The 23057-nt window shown below is 44.3% G+C and overlaps 2 protein-coding genes across 3 annotated transcripts; both read left to right on the plus strand.

Moving 5' to 3' along the window:
* Positions 1-374: 374 nt before the first annotated feature.
* Positions 375-7625, plus strand: LOC310697172 (vomeronasal type-2 receptor 26-like; the record flags this gene model as incomplete). The annotated part of the gene is made up of 7 exons (XM_083483494.1): positions 375-412; positions 567-863; positions 2412-2703; positions 2996-3805; positions 4514-4741; positions 5749-5875; positions 6443-7625. 7 exons carry the CDS (start codon positions 375-377, stop codon positions 7339-7341), a joined length of 2691 nt encoding a protein of 896 aa, XP_083339620.1. The 3' UTR covers positions 7342-7625.
* A 4741-nt stretch (positions 7626-12366) lies between these two features.
* On the plus strand, positions 12367-22983 carry LOC310697568 (vomeronasal type-2 receptor 26-like). Of its 2 annotated transcripts, XM_083484297.1 has the most exons (6): positions 12367-12602; positions 14091-14382; positions 14675-15478; positions 16180-16407; positions 17747-17873; positions 19507-20921. In XM_083484297.1, exons 1-6 carry the CDS (start codon positions 12376-12378, stop codon positions 20403-20405), a joined length of 2577 nt encoding a protein of 858 aa, XP_083340423.1. In that variant the 5' UTR covers positions 12367-12375; the 3' UTR covers positions 20406-20921. The 2 variants fall into 2 exon arrangements, 1 of the variants encoding a protein (XP_083340423.1); XR_014521048.1 differs by lacking the exons at positions 12367-12602; positions 14091-14382; positions 14675-15478; positions 16180-16407; positions 19507-20921 and adding exons at positions 22003-22184; positions 22886-22983 and having other exon boundaries at positions 17003-17873.
* Positions 22984-23057: the final 74 nt, after the last annotated feature.

Raw genomic sequence — 23057 nt, forward strand, 5'->3', positions numbered from 1 at the left:
GATATTCTTTCTCTTCTTTTCCCCCTTTTTCTAATTTCTATTTTCTTTTTGTGTAAAGTGTTTCTTTCATTACAGAACAATATGCTTGATTTGTGTATTTCTTAATGAGTAAATAAAGATCGTAAAAAAACAATCCATCATTTTGTCCTCTGAGTTTAGACATTTCATCATATTCCATCAGTGTCATCAGAAGGGATCGGCTAGAATCAAGCATGTTTTTCTCCAGTTCTGCACCTGCCGCTTGAGCCATTCAAGACTCCAGAAAGTTTTTGTGATGAAACTTATTCCACTTGGAATAATCAAAATTATAGTCATCTCATCTTCTGAAAGCTCAGGAGATATTTTGGGAGATTGCATGAGCCTCGGAAAGCAACATGACAATATTAATTGTGCTGTGTCTGGGAAAGAAAAAGTTAGTGCAGAGAATTTTTCCTGTGTTTGGAGACAGACTGAGTCAAGATGCAGAGCTGGCGAAAGAGGGTGTGCCTGCCTTGTGCTTCCAAGCTCTGAAGGTAGAGTTGAAAACCACCCAGCCTGGCAAAGCCCACCCAGTCTGGTCTTGCAAGAGTCGTTGGGTTCTTCTGCTTTGCCTCCTTGGGAGCCAATCACAAGATTAGGGGAGGAGGCAGGGCCAGAATTAGATCCCTGCTCCTTCTGTTGCAGCTTCTGCTGCTCATGATGCCCTTTGGAGTCTGCGGGAACCACAGGGCGAAATGCCCCTTGAATCTGGTCAGGGATGAAATGGATGCTCGCAATTACTACCGGCCTGGACACTTTCTCATCAGTGGGATCATATCTCCAAAAAGCTTATATAAGCAAACTCCATACGTCTTTTCTCAGACACCCTTGGCCAGGACTGAGGGGTATGTAAAATCATATGTGGGTGGGTTTCCTGGTCCTCCAGTCCTTGTAATGGTTCCTATTTATCAAGAAAAGAGCGCCTTGATCTGGGCTAGGGAGCCAAGGCTGTCCTCATGTTGCAGGTCTACCCTGCCCTGACCATTGGTCTTGCTGGCTGGGCTGATGGGAGCTGGGGGGTCCACTAAAAGATTCCACCCAAACCTCTCCCATTTCCTTGTTCCCTGGGTCTTCCTTAGTGAAACACTCTCCTACCTATGGATGCACTGAATTTCCCCACCTGCAGGATGCCATGAAACTCAGGCAATTCAACCTTTGAGCTCTGGAAATTGTCAGAGTTTCATGGCATCCTGCAGGTGGGGAAATTCAGTGCAAACTTTTGAACCCTGACCAGATTCATTGGCATTCTTGCATTCTTCTATTATATCCTTGTACTGATATAATATTATAAAAGACCATCAACAAACTGTCGTTAAAGAATGCTATAGTTTTTAAAATGGATTTTTTAAATCCTACAGATTAACGTTTGGTGGCTGAAGAGCAGGAAATATGTGCTTTAACTGAAGTGATAAATAAAATAATATGAGTCAGGAGACTTCCTTGTTAGTGGAGTCTAAAATGTGAAAAGGAATTATTCCTTTTCTAAACACACACACACACACACACACACACACACACACACACACACACACTGGTCTCATTTCTAACTATTGCAACGGTTGACACAGTACATACCTGTTTCCTAACCCAGAGGGTGGCATGAAACTCAAGCAATTTCCAAGCAACTGAGATTAATTATTTTACGTTTATTCTGTTTGGATCACAGTTCTCTTTATACAACACAACAGGACACCTACATCTCAGAATGAAAAAATCTGTCTTGAAAATTGGTGGATTTTTATGGGAGAAGAGCAGGAATGATATGCTTCATATAAAATGATTATATAAAATAATACAGACCAGGGGGTGTCCTCATTGGTGGAGTCACTGATGAAAAACATGTGCAAAATTATAGGTTTTACCACACACTCAAACCTGAAAGCCACCAGGCCTCATTTCTAAGTAAAAGAGGACTAAGGTATTTGGTGCTTCCCCTCCTTCAATCAAATTGTCTCTTATCTACCTATAGTCTAGCCCCTTGGAAGAAGTCAAAGACCACTGCAGGAAAAGCAGCCCTTGCAGCAACTTCCCAGTATAGCACACATTTTGAGGGGCGCCTTCATTTCTTACTCATAAAACCATAGTAGAAAAGAATCATAGATTGCAGGGATGGAAGGAACCTGGAAGAATCTCACCTGAAGCATCCATGACACATGGTCACCTTCGGAGGGAGTCTGTTCCACTGCTGAACAGCTCTGTGTGCTGTTTGCATCAAAGCTCCGGTCATGGAGTAGAGATCTCCAAATTTTTATTCTATACTAGACTGTAAACGGTTTGATATTAATGCAATAGGATTCATCAATACATACTAATCTTTTTGGATCATATAATGTCCCCACCCCCATTAATATGAATACCAGTTTCACTCTTTTTAAAGGATTCATTTATTGCAGAGACACACCTAGGATCTACTGGTACATGTTGTCTTTCCTGTTCACCATTCAAGAGATCAACCAGGATCTCAGGCTCTTACCCAACATCACCCTGGGCTACAACATCTATGAGAACTATTTCGATGCAAGGATGACTTCGGACGCCATGCTAGAGCTGCTTGCAGGCAGTGGATGCAATATTCCCAATTATCACTGTGGAGAACACAATCATCTGCTGGCTGTTCTTGAAAGAAGCAACACTTTCATCTCAAGAGTGATTTCAGCCTTGTCAGGCATCTACAAAATCCCACAGGTAAGTAGTGGGAGAGCATGGAGGGACAGAGAATTTCAACTCCGTAAAATACTATTTTCTCTTTGGAGGGGTCAAGTGGGGATATTTTTAAAAATGGGAAAATCCTGAGCTATGGATTCAACATCCCCTTTTCAAAACTGAGCCTTCACCAACTTGACACCTCCAGATGTTTCCGACTAAAACTCCCATCAGCCTCAGCCAGCAGAGATTTAGATATCAGTCATTTCATATGATTAAATACCCGTTATGATGAAAGTAAAATAAATTGCTGATCTTTTGCTTTCCTTGCTAGATCAGTTATGGCTTCACTGCCCAGGTTCTCGAAGGTAAAACCCTGTTCCCTTTTGTCTACCGGATGACTCCCAAAGAGGAAAGTCAGTACCAGGGGATTGTTGAATTGCTCCTGTATTTTGGATGGACGTGGATTGGCCTCTGCACTCCAGACAATGACAGTGGAGAAAGATTTGAGAGCGCTGTGAAACCTCTGATGCTCAGCAAAGGGATCTGCATTGCTTTATCAAAAATTGTACCAGAAAATGATCTAAATCAATTTATCAGGCCTGGGGAACCTTTTTTCCTATGGAGACAAGTTGGGGTAATTTTTTACTATGTAACCAATTCAATGGGCATCATTCTACTCCTGTCAATAAACATGGTATATGAGAAGGAAATAGGGGCAAAAGTCTGGATCACAACAGCTTTGCTAGAAATCAGAACTGGCTATTACCTCCCTCCAGATATGTTCCAGCACCTCCATGGTTCTCTGTCCTTTGCAATTCAGACCGGAATAAGGAGCAGCAAAGGTGACAACTATAAATCGCTGTCCAATCTTGTGTATTATTTCAATCAAGCATTTCAGTGTTCATATTCAAAGCATTTGTTGTCCGTGAAAGGCAGGATAAGATGCAGAGAGGAGGAGAAACTGGAGCCATTATCCCAAGAGGGGCATGAGAGAGCCCTGTCTCTAGACAGCTATGGCACTTACATCAATGTTCAGGCTGTGGCTCAGGCCTTGCATGCTTCGCTTTCATCTAGATCCCAGAGGAGGCTGATGGTGGAGGAAGGAGAGCAATCTGGACCCCAAAGGCTACAGCCGTGGCAGGTATTTCCTTCCCCTTTTTGCAAACTGCAGTCCACACAGATGCTGATCTTGACTGGGGATAGACCTGCAAAATATCATAGTTACTATTAGTATTAGTAATAGTAACATACCACCCAACATTTCTCTGATGAAAATAGAGACGGCCCATTCCATAATGATAATCTTACTGCTTATACCCAGGGCTTTTTTTCAGTGGGGACTCGCTGGAACTCAGTTTTGACACCTCTCAGGTGGGTGCCATTGCCATTCTCAGAGGGAGGTGTTCATGGTGAGTTCCGGCACCATCTTTTCCACAATAATAGCACTGTTTACACATCTTCTTCAGTTGCCTCAGCACTCTGGACAGCTCCCAAAATAAAGAAATTCATACTAAAATATTAAACATTTAAAAATTCCCTATATAGGATTGGACAGCATGTAGGTTGGATAACTCCACATCTGCCAACATTTCTCAAATGAACATAGGCACATTCTAAGGAAAAGGGGGAAATTCCAGGATCAAATGAATAAACTCTCTCTAATTCAGGGACATCCCTGGAAAATTGGAGCACTTGCAGGTTCTGTAGTAATAGAAATGGCTGAACAGGAATTCCAGTCTACATGAGATACACACAGCCCCAAATCATAAGAGGTTGAAGTGAGTAGGACTGAGATATCCATCTTGGCTTCCAGTTTTCTCAGTGCTGGTGCTTTCCCCTGTCATTCCAGCTTCACCCTTTCTTGAGAGAAATCCGGTGTCTGAATACTTCCAGAGGCAGGCTGTGCTTGGATGAGAACTGGGAGCTACCAGGAGACTTCGATATTATGAACTGGGTGATGTCTCCCAATAAGTCTCATGTCGTTGTGAAAATTGGGAATATAAGGAGAGAGACATCTGCTAGCATAAAGTTCACCATTAACCCAGAAGCTATTGAGTGGCCCAAGAAATTCAACAAGGTAAGGAGAATCACAGAGAGGGGAGGCTAGGAGATCCCAGCTTTCCTTGAACAACTGCTTGAAAATGGCTATATCAGGTTGACCAATGATGTCTTGACCGTCCAATAACAGCTGCAACTGCCACTCCTTCTTTCCACAGCAGCTGAGATAGGAGGGAAATTTGGGATGCTCACAGAAAGGATAGAGCCCAGAGGCCCTTAGAAAAGACACCATCTATTTCCAAGCCAGACTGAGAATTCTGGACAGAATCTTCGACAGAAAGGACTACGTAGATAAGAAGAAAAGGGAAAACACCTAGGGAAAAGGGGAAATACCTAGTAAAAGTGAACTATTGGGTTTTCATACATGCAGAAGGATGGAAAGTAATTTATTTTAGAAATGATAATTACTGATTTATTGTGGATTTTTTAATTTGTGGAGTAAGCTCACTTGTAGATGTTGCAAACGTTAAACTATTGTACGTGCAGGAATTAAGAAGTGCACAGCTGTTGGTGAAGGATGAGAAGTTAAAAACAAACAAACCCTATTGTAATGTAAGGTTAATGTTAAGGAATGGCACATGAACTAGAAATAACTAGGGAAATAGATCAGCGACAAGAGGAAACCTTGCATGCCTCAAGAACAGAGTGAGGGAAACCAATATTTGGAAAAGTCATATTAAATGTGTCTTACTTAGCGGTTGAAAGATTATCAGAATCCTGAAATTTGGGGAAATCACATTTCAGACTCCATTGCCATTTTCTTTGAAGATTCTTTAAGCAGGGAAGCAGGTAAATGGAGAAGAGGAAAGAGAGTTCTGTGGCGCAAACCTCAGTTGTCCTGAACGAATTATGAAGAACAAGATATTTTGGTCACCCCAATGGTCAGTGGGGGTTTGAAAGGACCCTGATGAGGGGTCAAAGGCTGCAGTCCAGAGATCCGTTTAAACTCACTCTATGAGTGAATTACATACCCACAAATATTCCTAACTGTTCCTCTTTGTTGCACCTTCTTGTCTTTCTGGTTAGACCGTACCTCGTTCCAGGTGTACAGAGAGATGTCGACCTGGATATGCCAAGGTGGTTCTAGAAGGAAAGCCCATTTGCTGCTATGCTTGTGCTCGGTGTGCGGAAGGGACCTTCTCCGCCCAGGAAGGTGGGTGACTCCAAGGGGGAAGGTATTTCTGGAGAGAGTAAACACAGGGCAGAAATCCAGTCTCACCCGCTTTTTGTGAGATTTCTGCAGACATTGGGGAATGTGGAGTCTTCCTCAACATCCATAGGATTAATCAACTTTATTACATCCAGGAAGGGCGTTGAAAGGAGTGGCCATAAGGACGAAATCTCTGGGGTTGAAAGTGGGCAGCTGTGAGAGGAATTCCCACAAACATTCCTTTTTTATTTTTTATAGCAGGTCACACCAAAAAGGAAATAATTTTGATATTTATAAAAAATAATGGACAAGTGATGCAAACCAGCAAATTTTTAATAGCAAAAGCACAAAAAATATAAACAATACTTCATATGACAATTATTACAATATAATCAATGGACTGTTTTGATCTCACTTCTATGAGCATTGCATGGAAGCAACAGAAAACTGTTTGCAGTATTTAACATTCTTATTTCCTGACGTCCACCACAGAGTTTTTCAAAATGTAAAAGAGCACAGATCATTAGGGATGTAACTGATGCTGCAGCCACTCTTTTTCCTCTTCCCTAGATGCAGAACATTGCACCAAATGCTCAGAAGATCACCATTCAAACAAGGACAGAGATCAATGTGTCCCCAAGATTGCCATTTTCCTGGCTTATGAAGAATATTTGGGAATTGTTTTAGCTTCCGTTGCCCTCTTCTTCTCCTTAACAGCAGGCATTGCGTTGGGAATCTTCATTAAATACAAGGAAACTCCCATTGTCAAAGCCAACAACCTGGACCTTTCCTACATCCTCCTCGTCTCCCTCCTGCTTTCCTTTTTGTCCTCCTTCCTCTTCATCGGGCGCCCAAGGAAAGAGACCTGCCTTCTCCGACAAACGGCCTTCAGCATCATCTTCTCAGTTGCTGTTTCTTCTGTCTTGGCAAAGACCATCACGGTGGTGCTGGCCTTCCTGGCCACAAAGCCCGGGAACAGGGTGAGGAGATGGCTGGGCAAGAGTCTGGCCAACTCCATTGTCATCTCCTGTTCTGGGGGGCAAGTTCTCATCTGCACCATCTGGCTGGGCTCTTCTCCCCCATTCCCAGAGCCCGACATGCGCTCCCAGGTGGAAGAGATCATCCTGCAATGCAACGAAGGGTCTGTGGCCATGTTTTATGTTGCCCTCGGCTACCTGGGCTTCTTGTCTGCCATCTGCTTCACGGTGGCTTTCCTAGCCAGGAAGCTGCCCGGCTCCTTCAACGAAGCCAAGCTGATCACCTTCAGCATGCTGGTTTTCTGCAGTGTTTGGGTGTCTTTTGTGCCCACCTACCTGAGCACCAAGGGCAAGTACATGGTGGCCGTGCAGATCTTCTCTATGTTGGCCTCCAGTGCTGGGCTTCTGGGCTGCATCTTCCTTCCCAAGTGCTACATTATTGTGCTGAGGCCTGATCTGAACACAAAGGAGCACCTGACAACCAGAAATTAAGGGGACATCTGATTCTTAAAACATTCCATGTTCCTGATGTCCAGAAGTGCATAAAGGAAACACACCTGATCATCCATGTTCGTCCTTTTCCACCTCTGAAAGAGATTGTGTTCCTTCTTAGCCCAGGTTTTGTGTAGTCCTGTTCACATGAACCGTAAGATGGGAGGAAATGTTTTGCTACCTTGAGTTGCCAAGGATTACAATGAGTCCTGGTCTACTGCCCATAATTTGTAAACTATTATCTTTTAATAATTTTGTGTTTTGGGATCTTATATTTATCTCACAACAAGATAGTCTAGAGGGAGATGGGAGTTAGGTTTTTTTGTTCTGTTTGCTTTGCTATTAACCATATCAATTCTGATATTCAACAATACTTTCTAGTTATGTCATTTCTAGATATTCAAATACCTGTGCTCCATTTTCTACAAGTATGCTGTATCATCTAGAAGTTCACTTCACATCATTCCATTCTCCTAAACTTTGTATATTAATAAATTGAGAAATTCATTTAAGTTCTCTTCTGTAGTTTGTTGGTTTAATTTCTGTATTGTGTAAGCTCTGCTCCCTGTTCCAAAGAGTAGCAACTGACCTTAGCCAAGCCTTGACTGGAGTACAATGGATTTTATTGCTTTGTCCAGGATATGACACATTGTGCACTGATGTTGAGTGGATCACCAGATTACGAGTGAGCCAGCAACAAGTTCAGCAGTGGAGGGAAGCAATGAGACGATGCCAGATAGTTGGATTCCCTGCCTGCCAAACCTTTTAAGAGGAGGCATCTTATGCTCAGTCAGGAAGGAAGAGTGAGAGGCCTCCTCCTCCAACTCACGTTCCTCCCATTCAGGTCCTCCTCCTCCTACTCAGGTTCCTCCCATTCAGGTCCTCCTCCTCCAACTCACGTTCCTCCCATTCAGGTCCTCCTCCTCCTACTCAGGTTCCTCCCATTCAGGTCCTCCTCCTCCTACTCTGGTTCCTCCCATTCAGGTCCTCCTCCTCCTACTCAGGTTCCTCCCATTCAGGTCCTCCTCCTCCTACTCAGGTTCCTCCCATTCAGGTCCTCCTCCTCCTACTCAGGTTCCTCCCATTCAGGTCCTCCTCCTCCAACTCAGGTTCCTCCCATTCAGGTCCTCCTCCTCCTACTCAGGTTCCTCCCATTCAGGTCCTCCTCCTCCTACTCAGGTTCCTCCCATTCAGGTCCTCCTCCTCCAACTCAGGTTCTTCCCATTCAGGTCCTCCTCCTCCTACTCAGGTTCCTCCCATTCAGGTCCTCCTCCTCCAACTCAGGTTCCTCCCATTCAGGTCCTCCTCCTACTACTCAGGTTCCTCCCATTCAGGTCCTCCTCCTCCAACTAAGGTTTCTCCCATTCAGGTCCTCCTCCTCCAACTCAGGTTCCTCTCATTCCGGTCCTCCTCCTCCTACTCAGGTTCCTCCCATTCAGGCCCCATTTATAGAGCAAAACCAAGATCAGATGGGAAGTGAAAATAATTGACAGAACAGCCACTGGTAAAGCATTTAGATTCATTAGCTAAGATTGCATCCTACTTAGACTTTCATCTCTCCAGACTAGTAGAAAGTTTACTAAACACTTATTCTTATAGCAATTCTACCTGTAGCAATCCAATGAAGGCTCCTATATAAATTTAATAATTAAGGTCCCAAGAAAGCTGACTCTGTTATTTATGTATGCAACCACAGCAGCTAGAACTTTATATGCACAGAAGTGGAGAGAGGGAGGATTGGCTTATGAAACCGGGGGAATATGCTGAAATGGTGAAATTACCTGCCAAACTAAGAGGTCATGAGGATGAATCTTTTCAGGAAGAATGGAGACCATTGATACAGTGGTGCCCCGCAAGACGAAATTAATTCGTTCCGCAAGTTTTGTCGTCTAGCGAATTTTTCGTCTTGCGAATCACGAAATCCCATAGGAATGCATTGAAAATCAATTAATGCGTTCCTATGGTCAAAAAAAGTCCAAACAAAGCCAAATTTGGTACAACAACAGTTTATTAACTGCTCTTTAAAGTCACACATAATTGAAGGGAAAATAAATTAACTTTATAAACATGACAGAAAAACATTTAAAAATCAACAAAGTGTACAGTACATTTTCTAAGACTCTGGGGGACCACTCGAAGAAGGCTCCTCTTCCACTCTTTGCTTCTTGCTGAAGAACCCCCTCCTCAACTGTTCCCCCAGCCAGCCAGCACACAGAAATTCAAATCCAGAATTTTTTTAAAAAAAGAGCAGAGTGGCCCAATGGTCACAGAAAATCATAAAAATGCAGAAAAAAACACACAAGCTTCCAGATTCTTGCAAACCCCTCCCCAACTGTTCCCCCAGCCACCCAGCACACAGAAATTCAAATCCAGATTTTTTTTAAAAAAAAGAGCAGAGTGGCCCAATGGTCACAGAAAATCATAAAAATGCAGAAAAACACACACAAGCTTACAGATTCTTGCAAACTCCTCCCCAACACCAAGTCCTTGAATTCCAAACACCCCAACCCAAAATCCAAACCCCCCCAAAAAAGTTTTAAAAACTTAACTTACCAAATGGCTGCAAAAGAAGTTCTGGAAAAGCTTCAAAAATCACCAAAGTCTTTAAAAACCTCAAAAAAGGCTACTATGTACACTGCGTTCTATGAGTTGCTCCTCGAAGTCAAGTCGCAACTGTATTAACAGTGTTAAGAAAAAGGAAACAAACTTGCAAGATGTTTTCGTCTTGCGAAGCAAGCCCATAGGGAAATTCGTCTTGCGAGGCAAATCGAAAACGGAAAAACCTTTCGTCTAGCGAGTTTTTTGTCTTGCGAGGCATTCGTCTTGCGAGGTACCACTGTATATTATTTGTCAAACTGTCATCCATACATGAAGTCAAAGGCAGGATTTGAAATATAAGCAGCAGATTACTGAAATATGACATTGGGACTTTGATAATAAAAACATGTGATAAAAAGAAGTAATAAAAACAAACATAGAGAGGGCGGGTGGGGAGTCAAGAAGAAATTGTGGGGGGGTGTTTGTTTTTTTCAACTGTATACGAAGACAAGTGATTGGAATATCTGCAGAGACTTAATAATTTATTTTTTTATGAGTAGAGAAGCTTCTGCTCAAAGACGAGGAGCAAGTTGGCTCCATGTGCAACAAAAGCTCTCCTTCCGCAGAACATGTCGAAGGGGAAGGGAGAGCCTAAGGCTCAGAGCAAACTTTCTCCCCTCCACCAACCCCAGAGAGCTCCCCTCTGTTGGAGAAGCCTTTCAAAGAGGGGGTGGAAATTCACTTGAAGTGGCTTCAAAACCACCACCACGCTACTTCCCTTCAGGGGGAGAACCAGAAGGGATTGGCAGGAATCAAATCCACCCAAAGTGGCCAACTAGAAGAAGAAGAGTTTGGATTTCATATCCCACTTTATCACTACCCTTGTTGTTTAGTCGTTTAGTTGTGTCCGACTCTTCGTGACCCCCTGGACCAGAGCACGCCAGGCACTCCTGTCTTCCACTGCCTCCCGCAGCTTGGTCAGACTCATGTTTGTAGCTTCGAGAACACTGTCCAACCATCTCATCCTCTGTCGTCCCCTTCTCCTCGTGCCCTCCATCTTTCCCAACATCAGGGTCTTTTCCAGGGAGTCTTCTCTTCTCATGAGGTGGCCAAAGTTTTGGAGCCTCAGCTTCACGATCTGTCCTTCTAGTGAGCACTCAGGGCTGATTTCCTTCAGAATGGAGAGGTTTGATCTTCTTGCAGTCCATGGGACTCTCAAGAGTCTCCTCCAGCACCATAATTCAAAAGCATCAATTCTTCGGCGATCAGCCTTCACTACCCGGGTGTCAGGGAACTGCCATCAGTGCCGGAGGGAGAGAGCAAAATCCAGAGGGATTCCAGAGAGCGTCCCGGGATTGGAAGAGGCAGCCCATCTTCTTGGGAAGAGAGTCAGCATAGCACCAGTGCAGAAGGGGGGCAGATGGGGGAAGCGGCGAGGCGGTCCCATGACTCCTTGCCGGGGACCAGTGGGGAGAGTAGGGGTCCTCCGCTGCCTACGCCCTCCTTGCGCAGAAGGCTTTCGCGCAGAGAGAGTAGGAGGAGACTAGGCGTCAAAGAGCTTCTTTGCTGGAAGAAATTTTAGAAACGCCCACTGATGGATTCTGCAAGCAATTGAGACAGCCACGGGGGGTGAGTAGCTGTCCGGACAGAAAAGGTTCACTCAAGCAACCCAGCCAGGTGTTTGCACCGACTTACGCACGAGCAACCCCTAGAACCATTACACCTAAGGAGTCTCAAAGCGGCTAACAATCTCCTTTTCCTTCCGTCCCCACCACAAACACTCTGTGAGGTGAGTGAGGCTGAGAGACGAGAGGAGTGTGACTAGCCCAAGGTCACCAGCAGCTGCAGGCGGAGGAGCAGGGAAGCGGACCTGGTTTGCCAAGTTATGAGTCCACCACTCTTAACCACTACACCACACTGGCTCTCTAAAGCATCCCTAACAGATAGCCATCCAAACTCTGCTTAAAAACCTCCAAGGAAGGAGAGTCCATGGTCAGATCCAGCTCCTTCTTTGGTCCTTGGGAGCAAAGTTCAGGCCAAACTTCCAGTTCCCCAAAACACCTTCTGACTTTTCTCCATCATGTTTTTCTCCATCTCTGCACCTGCTGCCTGAGCCATTCCAGACTTTGGAAAGTTAGTGTGATGAAATTTATTCCACTTGGAATAATCAAAATTATAGTCATCTCCTCTTCTAAATGCTCAGGAGATATTTCTGGAGGTTACATCAGCCTCAGAAAGTAGCATGACCATATTAATTGCACTGTGTCTGGGAAAGAAAAAGTTGGTGCCCAGAATATTTCCTGTGTTGGAAACAGATTGAGTCAAGATGCAGAGCTGGCGAAAGAGGGGTGTGCCTGCCTTGTGCTTCCTAGCTCTGAAGGTAGAGTTAAAAACCACCCAGATTGGGAAAGCCCACCCAGTCTGGTCTTGCAAGAGTCTTTGGGTTCTTCTCCTTTGCCTCCTTGGCAGGTAAGAGGAGGAAGAGGCAGAGCCAGAATGAGATCCCTGCTCCTTCTGTTGCAGCTTCTGCTGCTCATGATGCCCTTTGGAGTCTGCGGGAACCACAAGGCGAAATGCCCCTTGAATCTGGTCAGGGATGAAACGGATGCTCGCAATTACTACCAGCCTGGACACTTTCTCATCACTGGGATCATATCTCCAAAACGCTTTTATAAGGAAACTCCATACGTCTTTTCTCAGACACCCTTTGCCAGCACTGAAGAGTATGTACTTTACAGTTTCACGGTCCTCCATTCCTTCTAGTGGTTCCTATTTATCGAGGAAAGAGCCCCTTTCTCAGGGCTAGGGAGCTAAGGGCTGATGTTGCAGGAGTACCCTGCCCTGACCATTGGTCTTGCTGGCTGGGGCTGATGGGAGCTGGGGAGTCCAGTAAAAGATTCCACACAAACCTCTCCTATTTCAATGCTCCCTGGGTCTTCCTTAGTGAAACACTCTCCTACCTTTGATTCTGTGTTGCTTTTAGTAGAATGCAAGGATGCCAATGAATCTGGTCAGGAGTCAAAAGGATGCACTGAATTTCCCCACCTGCAGGATGCCATGAAACTCAGGCAATTCCCAAGGCTCAAGGGTTTTATTCAATATTATTCCATTTGGACAATTCAGAAACTGTCGTTAGGGAATGCTACAGTGACGTTTGGTGGCTGAAGAGCAGAAAAGATGTGCTTTAATTGAAATGATGAATAAAATAATATGAATCAGGGGACTTCTTTGTTCATGGAGTCAGGTCTCTAAAATGTGAAAAGGAATTATTCCTTTTTTCACATACACAACTGGCCTCATTTCTAAGTAGTGAGATGTTTGATATTTCTTCACGTGGAATCCATAGGTACCTGTTTCCTATCCCAGAGGGAGGCATGAAACTCAAGCAATTTCCAAGCTGTCAAAATCATTTTATGTTTATTCTATTTGGATCATTTGTGAACAACCTTAGCCCAGTTCTCTTGACACAATACCACAGGAGACCTACAGCCCACCTTGGGCTACATTAAAGGTTTCCTCCTCCAATCTTAGCACTTTTTCCTTTCTGTCACTGCTTTTTTAAAAAATTAAGGGTGGAACATTATGCTTCAAATAAAATGATTATATAAAATAATACAGACCAGGGTTTGTCCTCATTGGTGGAGTCACTGATCCAAACATGGGCAAAATTATAGATTTTACCATACACTCAAACCTGAAAGCCACCAGGCCTCATTTGTAACTAAAAGGGGACTGAGGTATTTGGTGCTTCTCTTCCGTCAATAAAATTGTCTCTTATCTACCTGTAGTCTAGCCCCTTGGAAGAAGCCAAAGACCACTGCAGCAAAAGCAGCCCTTGCAGCAACTTCCCAGTATAGCACACATTTTGAGGGGCGCCTTCATTTCTTACTCATAAAACCATAGTAGAATAGAATCATAGAGTTGTAGAGATGGAAGAAACCCGAAGGAATCTCACCTGAAGCATCCATGACACATGGTCACCTTCGGAGGGAGTCTGTTCCACTGTTGAACAGCTCTGTGTGCTGTTTGCATCAAAGCTCCTGTCATGGAGTAGAGATTTCCAAATTTTTGTTCTATGCTAGACAGGAAAAGATTTGATATTAATGTAAAAGGATAAACAAATACTAATCTTTGTGGATCATATAACATTCCCTCCCTCCCATTCATATGAATATCAGTTTTACTCTTTTTAAATAATTCATTTATTGCAGGGACGGAACTAGGTTCCACTGGCACATGTTGTCTTTCCCGGTCACTATTCAAGAGATCAACCAGGATCTCAGTCTCTTACCCAACATCACCCTGGGCTACAACATCTATGAGAACTATTGCGATGCAAGGACGACTTCGGACGCCATGCTAGAGCTGCTTGCAGGCAGTGGATGCAATATTCCCAATTATCACTGTGGAGAACAGAATCACCTGCTGGCTGTTCTTGAAGGAGGCAATACTGTCATCTCAAGAATGATTTCAGCCTTGTCAGGCATCTACAAAATCCCACAGGTAAGTAGTGGGAGAGCATGGAGGGAAAGAGAATTTCAACTGCATAAAATTCTACTTTCTCTTTGGAGGGGTCAAGTGGGGATATTTTTAAAAATGGGAAAATCCTGAGCTATGAATCCAACATCCCCTTTTTCAAAACTGAGCCTTCACCAACTTGACACCTCCAGATGTTTCAGACTAAAACTCCCATCAGCCTTCGCTAGCAGAGATTTAGATATCAGTCATTTCATATGATTAAATACCTGTTATGCTGAAAGTTGAATAAATTGCTGATCTTTGCTTTCCTTGCTAGATCAGTTATGGCTTCACTGCCCAGGTTCTTGAAGGTACAACCCTGTTCCCTTTTGTCTACCGGATGACTCCCAAAGAGGAAAGTCAGTACCAGGGGATTGTTGAATTGCTCCTGTATTTTGGATGGACGTGGATTGGCCTCTTCACTCCAGACAATGACAGTGGAGAAAGATTTGAGAGCGCTGTGAAACCTCTGATGCTCAGCAAAGGGATCTGCATTGCTTTTTCAAAAATTATACCAGAAAATGATATAGATCAATCTATCAGGCCTGGGGAACCTTTTTTCCTATGGAGACAAGTTGGGGTATTTGTTTCCTATATAACCAATGCACTGGGTATCATGATACTCCTGGCAATAAACATGGCATATGAGAAGGAAATAGGGGCGAAAGTCTGGGTCACAACAGCTTTGCTAGAAATCAGAATTGGCTTTCACCTCCCTCCAGATATGTTCCAGCACCTCCATGGTTCTCTGTCCTTTGCAATTCAGACTGGAATAAGGAGCAGCAAAGGTGACAAATTGCAGCTCAATCTTCTGGATTATTTGAATCAAGCATTTCCGTGTTCATATTCAAAGCATCTGTTGTCCGTGAAAGGCAGGATAAGATGCAGAGAGGAGGAGAACCTGCAGCCATTGCCCCAAGCGGAGCGTGAGAGAACCCTGTCCCTAGACAGCTATGGCACTTACATCCATGTTCAGGCTGTGGCTCAGGCCTTGCATGCTTCGCTTTCATCTAGATCCCAGAGGAGGCTGATGGTGGAGGAAGGAGAGCAATGGGGACCCCAAAGGCTACAGCCGTGGCAGGTATTTCCTTCCCGGTTTTGCAAACTGCAGTCCACACAGATGCTGATCTTGACTGGGGATAGACCTGCAAAATATCATAGTTACTATTAGTACTAGTAATAGTAGCATACAGCACAACGTTTCTCTGTTGAAAATAGAGACGTCCCATAACGATAATTTTACTGTTGATATCCAGAGCTTTTTAAAGGCAGAACTGATTGAAACTCAGTTTTGGCACCTCTCAGGTGGGTGCCATTGCCATTCTCAGAGGGCGGTGTTCATGGTGAGTTCCGGCACCTTCATTTCTAGAAAAAGGGCACTGTTTACACATCTTCTTCAGTTGCCTCAGGACTCTGGGCAGCTCCCAACATAAAGAAATTCATACTAAAATATTAAACATCTTAAATATTAAACAATATTAGACGGCTTGTGGGTTGAATAACTCCACATCCACCAACATTTCTCCAAAGGAAATAGGGACATTCTAAGGAAAATTGGGAAATTCTGGGATCAAATGAAAAACTGTCTCTAATTCAGGGACATCCCTGGAAAATTGGAGCACTTGCAGGGTCTGTAGTAATAAAAATGGCTGAATAGGAATTCCAGTCTACATGAGATACACGCAGGCCCCAAATCAGAAGAGGTTGAAGTGAGTAGGACTGAGAGATATCCATCTTGGCTTCCCGGTTTCTTAATGCTGCTGCTTTCCCCTGTGATTCCAGCTTCACCCTTTCTTAAGAGAAATCCGGTGTCTGAATACTTCCAGAGGCAGGCTGTGCTTGGATGAGAACTGGGAGCTACCAGCGGACTTCAATATTATGAACTGGGTGATGTCTCCCAATAAGTCTCGTGACCTTGTGAAAATTGGGAATGTGAGGAGAGAGACGTCTGCTGGCATAAAGTTCACCATTAACCCAGAAGCCATTGAGTGGAACAACAAATTCAATAAGGTAGGGTAAATCACAGAGGGAGAAGGCTAGAAGATGCTTATTATGTTTTTCCTTAAACAACCGCTGAAAAATGACCATATCAGGTTGACCAATGGTGTCTTGACCGTCAATAGCAGCTGCAACCACCACTCCTTCTTTCCACAGCAGTTTAGATAGGAGGGGAATTTGGGGTGCTCAAAGAAAGGATAGAGCCCAGAGGTCCTCAGAGAAGACACCATCTATTTCTGAGCCAGAATTCTGGACAGAATCTTTAACCGAATGGACTACGTAGATAAGAAGAAAAGGGAAAGCCCCTAGTAAAAGTGAACTATTGGGCTTTCATACAAGCAGAAGGATGGAAAGTAATTTATTTTAGAAATGATAATTACTGATTTATTGTGGATTTTTTAATTTGTGTAGTAAGCTCACTTGTAGATGTTGCAAATGTTAAACTATTGTATGTGCAGGAATGGAGAAGCGCACAGCTGTTGGTGAAGGACAAGAAGTTAAAAAATATTGTAATGTAAGGTTAAGAAATGACATTTAAACTAAAAATAACTAGGGAAATAGATCAGCAACAAGAGGAAACATTCCTTGCCTCAAGAAGAGAGTGAGGGAAACCAATATTTGGAAAAGTCATATTAAATTTGTCTTTATTAGTGGTTGAGAGATTATCAGAATCCTGAACTTTGGAGAAATCACATTTCAGACTCCATTGCCATTTTCTTTGAAGATTTATTAAGCAGGGAAGCAGGTAAACGGAGAAGAGGAAACAGAGTTCTGTGGCGCAAACCTCAGTTGTCCTGAACTAATTATGAAGAACAAGATATTTTGGTCACCCCAATGGTCAGTGGGGGGTTGAAAGGACCCTGATGAGGGGTCAAAGGGTGCAGTCCAGAGATCCGTTTAAATTCACTCTATGTGTGAATTAAGGTAAAGGTAACGGGACCCCTGACCATTAGGTCCAGTCGTGGCCGACTCTGGAGTTGCGGTGCTCATCTCAATTTATTGGCCGAGGGAGCCGGCGTACAGCTTCCGGGTCATGTGGCCAGCATGACTAAGCCGCTTCTGGCGAACCAGAGCAGCGCATGGAAACTCCGTTTACCTTCCCGCCGGAGCGGTACCTATTTATCTACTTGCACTTTTGACGTGCTTTTGAACTGCTAGGTTGGCCGGAGCAGGGACAGAGCAACGGGAGCTCACCCCGTCGTGGGGATTCAAACCGCCGACCTTCTGATCGGCAAGCCCTAGGATCTGTGGTTTAACCCACAGTGCCACCAGCGTCCCTATGAGTGAATTACATACCCACAAATACTCCTAACTGTTCCTCTTTCTTGTACCTTCTTGTCTTTCTGGTTAGACCGTGCCTCGTTCCAGGTGTACAGAAAGATGTCGACCTGGATATGCCAAGGTGGTTCTAGAAGAAAAGCCCGTTTGCTGCTATGCTTGTGCTCGGTGTGCGGAAGGGACCTTCTCCGCCCAGGAAGGTGGGTGACTCCAAGGGGAAATGTATTTCTGGAGAGAGTAAACACAGGGCAGAAATCCAGTCTCAAACACTTTTTGCGAGAATTCTGCAGACATTGTGGAATGGGGCTCCTTCCTCAATTTCTTTAGGATTAATCGCCTTCATTACATCCTGGAAGAGAGTTGAAAGGAATGATCATAAGGAAGAAATCTCTAGGATTTCTTCAAAACATAATAGAGTTCTTCAAATCCTAATAGAACATAGATCATTAGGGATGTAAGTGATGCTGCAGCTACTTTTTTTTATAAGATATTTATTAAAAATTTTAAGGTATTACAGTAAAAATGAAAAAAGAAAAAGAAAAATACAAAATAAAGACAGTTAAAAACACATTAATTTTCCGTTACTTATTTTCCTTACGCTTATTTCCCCGGACCTCCTCATACCTCCCTTTTTTGTACAGTGGTGCCTCGCAAGGTGTTCCCGCCCCCCCCGCCCCGCTTCGGAACAGCGTTTTAAAATGCTGGGGGTCGGCAGTGAACGCTTCGCTCCCGCCCACCAGCATTTTAAGATCGCCCGGGGCAGGCGGGGGGGGGGGAAAGGCAGGCGGGGGGGAGCAAAGACTTTTGCCCCCCGCCGGCCTTCAGAAGAGGTCCTCTTCTGAAGGCCGGCTGTGGGCGAAAGTCTTTGCTCCCGACCGCCAGCAATTCCCTATGGGCTTTCGTCTTGCGATGCAAGCCCATAGGGAAATTCGTCTTGCGAAGCGCCTCCAAAACAGAAAACCCTTTCGTCTTGCGGGTTTTCCGTCTTGCGAGGCATTCGTCTTGCGGGGTACCACTGTATTCCACTTCAATGGCAAATCCTTGCCATTAAGCTTTTACCCATTTATAAGCCTTTTTTCATATCTCTTAAAGCATTACAGCTGGAAACCACTTAATTTCTATCCAACATCATTCTAACATTCATTAATTTTAAATAGTCTTTGAATTTCTTCCAATCTTCTTTCACCGACTCTTCTCCCTGGTCTTGGATTCTGCCAGTCATTTCTGCCAATTCCATGTAGTCAATCACCTTCATCTGCCATTCTTCCAGAGTGGGTAGATCTTGTGTCTTCCAATACTTTGCAATGAGTATTCTTGCTGCTGTTGTAGCATACATAAAAAAAGTTTTGTCCTTCTTTGGCACCAATTGGCCGACTATGCCCGGGAGAAAGGCCTCTGGTTTCTTCAGGAAGGTATATTTAAATACCTTTTTCAATTCATTATATATCATTTCCTAGAAAGCCTTAATCCTTGGGCACGTCCACCAAAGGTGAAAGAATGTACCTTCAGTTTCTTTACATTTCCAACATTTATTATTGGGCAAATGATAGATTTTTGCAAGCTTGACTGGGGTCATGTACCACCTGTATATCATTTTCATAATATTCTCTCTTAGGGCATTACATGCCGTAAACTTGATACCTGTGGTCCATAACTGTTCCCAGTCAGCAAACATAATATTGTGTCCAACATCTTGTGCCCATTTAATGATAGCAGATTTCACCGTTTCATCCTGAGTATTCCATTTCAACAGCAAGTTATACATTCTTGACAAATTCTTAGTTTTGGGTTCTAACAGTTCTGTGCTGCAGCTACTTTTTTTCTCTTCCCCAGATGCAGAACATTGCACCAAATGCACAGAAGATCACCATTCAAACAAGGACAGAGATAAATGTGTCCCCAAGATTACCACCTTCCTGGCTTATGAAGAATATTTGGGAATGTTGTTAGCTTCCATTGCCCTCTTTTTGTCCTTAACAGCAGGCATTGTGTTGGGAATCTTCATTAAATACAAGGAAACTCCCATAGTCAAAGCCAACAACCGGAACCTCTCCTACATCCTCCTCGTCTCCCTCCTGCTTTCCTTTCTGTCCTCCTTCCTCTTCATCGGGCGCCCAAGGAAAGAGACCTGCCTTCTCCGACAAACGGCCTTCAGCATCATCTTCTCAGTTGCTGTTTCTTCTGTCTTGGCAAAGACCATCACGGTGGTGCTGGCCTTCCTGGCCACAAAGCCCGGGAACAGGGTGAGGAGATGGCTGGGCAAGAGTCTGGCCAACTCCATTGTCATCTCCTGTTCTGGGGGGCAAGTTCTCATCTGCACCATCTGGCTGGGCTCTTCTCCCCCATTCCCAGAGTCCGACATGCGCTCCCAGGTGGAAGAGATCATCCTGCAATGCAACGAAGGGTCTGTGGCCATGTTTTACGTTGCCCTCGGCTACATGGGCTTCTTGGCTGCTACCTGCTTCACGGTGGCTTTCCTAGCCAGGAAGCTGCCTGGCTCCTTCAACGAAGCCAAGCTGATCACCTTCAGCATGCTGGTCTTCTGCAGTGTTTGGGTGTCTTTTGTGCCCACCTACCTGAGCACCAAGGGCAAGTACATGGTGGCCGTGCAGATCTTCTCTATGTTGGCCTCCAATGCTGGGCTCCTGGGCTGCATCTTCCTTCCCAAGTGTTACATTATTGTGCTGAGGCCTGATCTGAACACAAAGGAGCACCTGACAACCAGAAATTAAGGGGACATCTGATTCTTAAAACATTCCATGTTCCTGATGTCCAGAAGTGCATAAAAGAAACACACCTGCTCATCCATGTTGCTCATGCTTCATCTGTGAAAGAGATTGTGTTCCTTCTTAGCCCAGGTTTTGTGTAGTCCTGATCACATGAACCGTAAGATGGGAGGAAATGTTTTGCTATCTTGCTTTGCCAATGACTACAATGAGTCCTGATCTACTGCCCTTAGTTTGTAAAGTTTTAGCATTTAATCATTTTTTGCTTTGAGAAGTTATATTTATCTCACAACAAGATAGGCTGGAGGGAGGGAGGAGTTAGATCTTTGAGTGTGATTCCTTTGTCCTAACTACCTATTAACCATATCAATTCTGATATTCAACAATAGTTTCTAGTTATGTCATTTCTATTTATTGAATTTTCTCCATTTTCTACATGTATGCTGTATCATTCATAAGTACACTTCATCTCATTTTGTTCTCCTATGCTTTGTATATCAATAAACTGAGAAATTCATTTAAGACATCTTCCGTAGTCTGTTGGTTTAATTTCTGTATTGTGTAAGCTCTGCTCCCTGTTCCAAAGAGTAGCAACTGACCTTAACCAAGCCTTGACTGGAGTACAATGGATTTTATTGCGTTGTCCAGGATATGACACATTGTGCCCTGATGTTGAGTGGATCACCAGATTACGAGTGAGCCAGCAAGAAGTTTAGCATTGGAGGGAATCAATGAGACGATGCCAGATAGTTGTATTCCCTGCCTGCCGAACCTTTTCAGAGGAGGCATCTTATGCTCAATCAGGAAGGAAGAGCGAGAGGCCTCCTCCTCCAACTCAGGTTCCTCCCATTCACGCCCCATTTATAGAGCAAAGCCAAGATCAAAAGGGCAAGTAAAAATAATTGACAGATCAGCCACTGACAAAGCATTTATATTAATTAGTCAAGATTGCATCCTACTTAAACTTTCATCACTTCAAATTGGTGGAAACTCTCATTCTTATTATGATTCAACTTGTAGCATTCCAATGAAGGGTGCTATATAATGAACTTGTAGCATTCCAGTGAAGGGTGCTATATAAATTTAAGCTAGGAGGAGCCTCTCCTCTGGCTTGACTTATTTCATTATTCTTACTAATATTAATAAGTAATAAAGTATGAATTTGGGGGGAGGGAAATACATTACATTAGTGTCCAGTCATTACATTTCTATAGGATACTTCATTTCAATCAATCAAATCTTTATTACAGTAGTAGACCAGCATCAGTAGAGTGGGGTACAATCATTTTCAGTCTGTAAAACGTTTTGGAAAGCAAAAAAGTATTTAACACAAAGTATATATAAAAGTCTAAAAGACGCTAAAAGAAGGGTTTAGGAGCATTAGGAAGAGCATAAAAGGTTAGTATACAAAGACTATGGCCACCAATTTACAGAGCACTCTGATATGAGTGTTCATTAAATCTAGCATAATAATAGTAATGAAAAGGTGTTGCAATGGAGGAGTGCAGGGAAAAGAAAACTCCTGGCACTCATTCTTTCTTGCTAAAGAATTAAAAGATTTCTCCGCTTTTCTCCTTCTTTTTCCCTTGGGTGGTGTGTTCAGCGGTCACCCTCAGGGGAAACAGCCCCCCCCCCCTAGATGAAATGGACTCATCGGAACCTGGCTGTGACATTGGCTCAGAATCCCAACCTCAGCCTTTTGGTGGTTTGTCTGCAACTGAATCAGAAAAAACTGTTGTTAGACACCAAAAAAGCAAAGTCTGAAGACTGATGTCTGGGGAAATGGTGAAGGGACCAACAGGAAACTGCTAAGGGAGTTTTGAGTCCTTTTATTCTGTTGCAGTTGCAGAGAAAGGAGGGTGGGGGGTTGGGGTCCGCCCCAGGTGTCATCATTGAGGGGGGTGGAAAAAGGCCATAAAGCCGAGTTTAAAATAAAAATAAAAATTGGGCTCACCAAACCTTTTAGTTGAGTCAAAAAACGCGGCTGGCACTGGGCACCACACCGCGGGGGCTGGCACTTACCAGGGGGCAGGCTGCAGAGTGCCTGATCCACGCATCTCTCCTGGGAGTGACGTGGTGGCTTGGGCCCCTGCAGGCTGGGCGCTGCCTGAAACAGAAGCGTGGGGCTTGCGTCTGCCCCCTGCCTCTCCCTCAGCCACCCTACAGCTGAGGGGGAGGCAGAGGATAGGCTCCAGAAAGTGTCCCCCGCCCACAGGACCCCCGCGTTGAACTGGACACCCAAGCAGCTGGCTATGCCCCTGTTCTGTTGTTTGAATTATGGGTGCCTTGAGAGTGAATGTGCTGTGCTTGCTGCCCCACTCGTCCTGATGGACCAGCCCCCCATGGCACCAGGGCTGTAGGGCTTCCCTGGCTAGCAACTCAACGTGAGCAGGAGAGTTTGCCTTCTGGGTTCCTGTCTCATTCTGGGCTGCTCTCTTTCTCCTCTCTCCCCACCGCCACCTCTGGGGTCCTGTCTCTGCCAGCAGTCAGCCATCGAGGAGGACATTCTCAATGTCAAGGAGGACGAAGGAAAAGGCGAGAAGGAGACCGCAAGACGGCTGGTTCTCCTCAGCCCTGACTGGGTAGGTGGCCGTGGCCTAAGCGGTGATTGGCAGAAGGGGAGGGGGGCATATCAACCGTAGGATGAGACTGTTGTTT

This window comes from Podarcis liolepis (genome assembly GCF_965112155.1).
Source record: "Podarcis liolepis genome assembly, chromosome: 18".
NCBI lineage: Eukaryota > Metazoa > Chordata > Lepidosauria > Squamata > Lacertidae > Podarcis > Podarcis liolepis.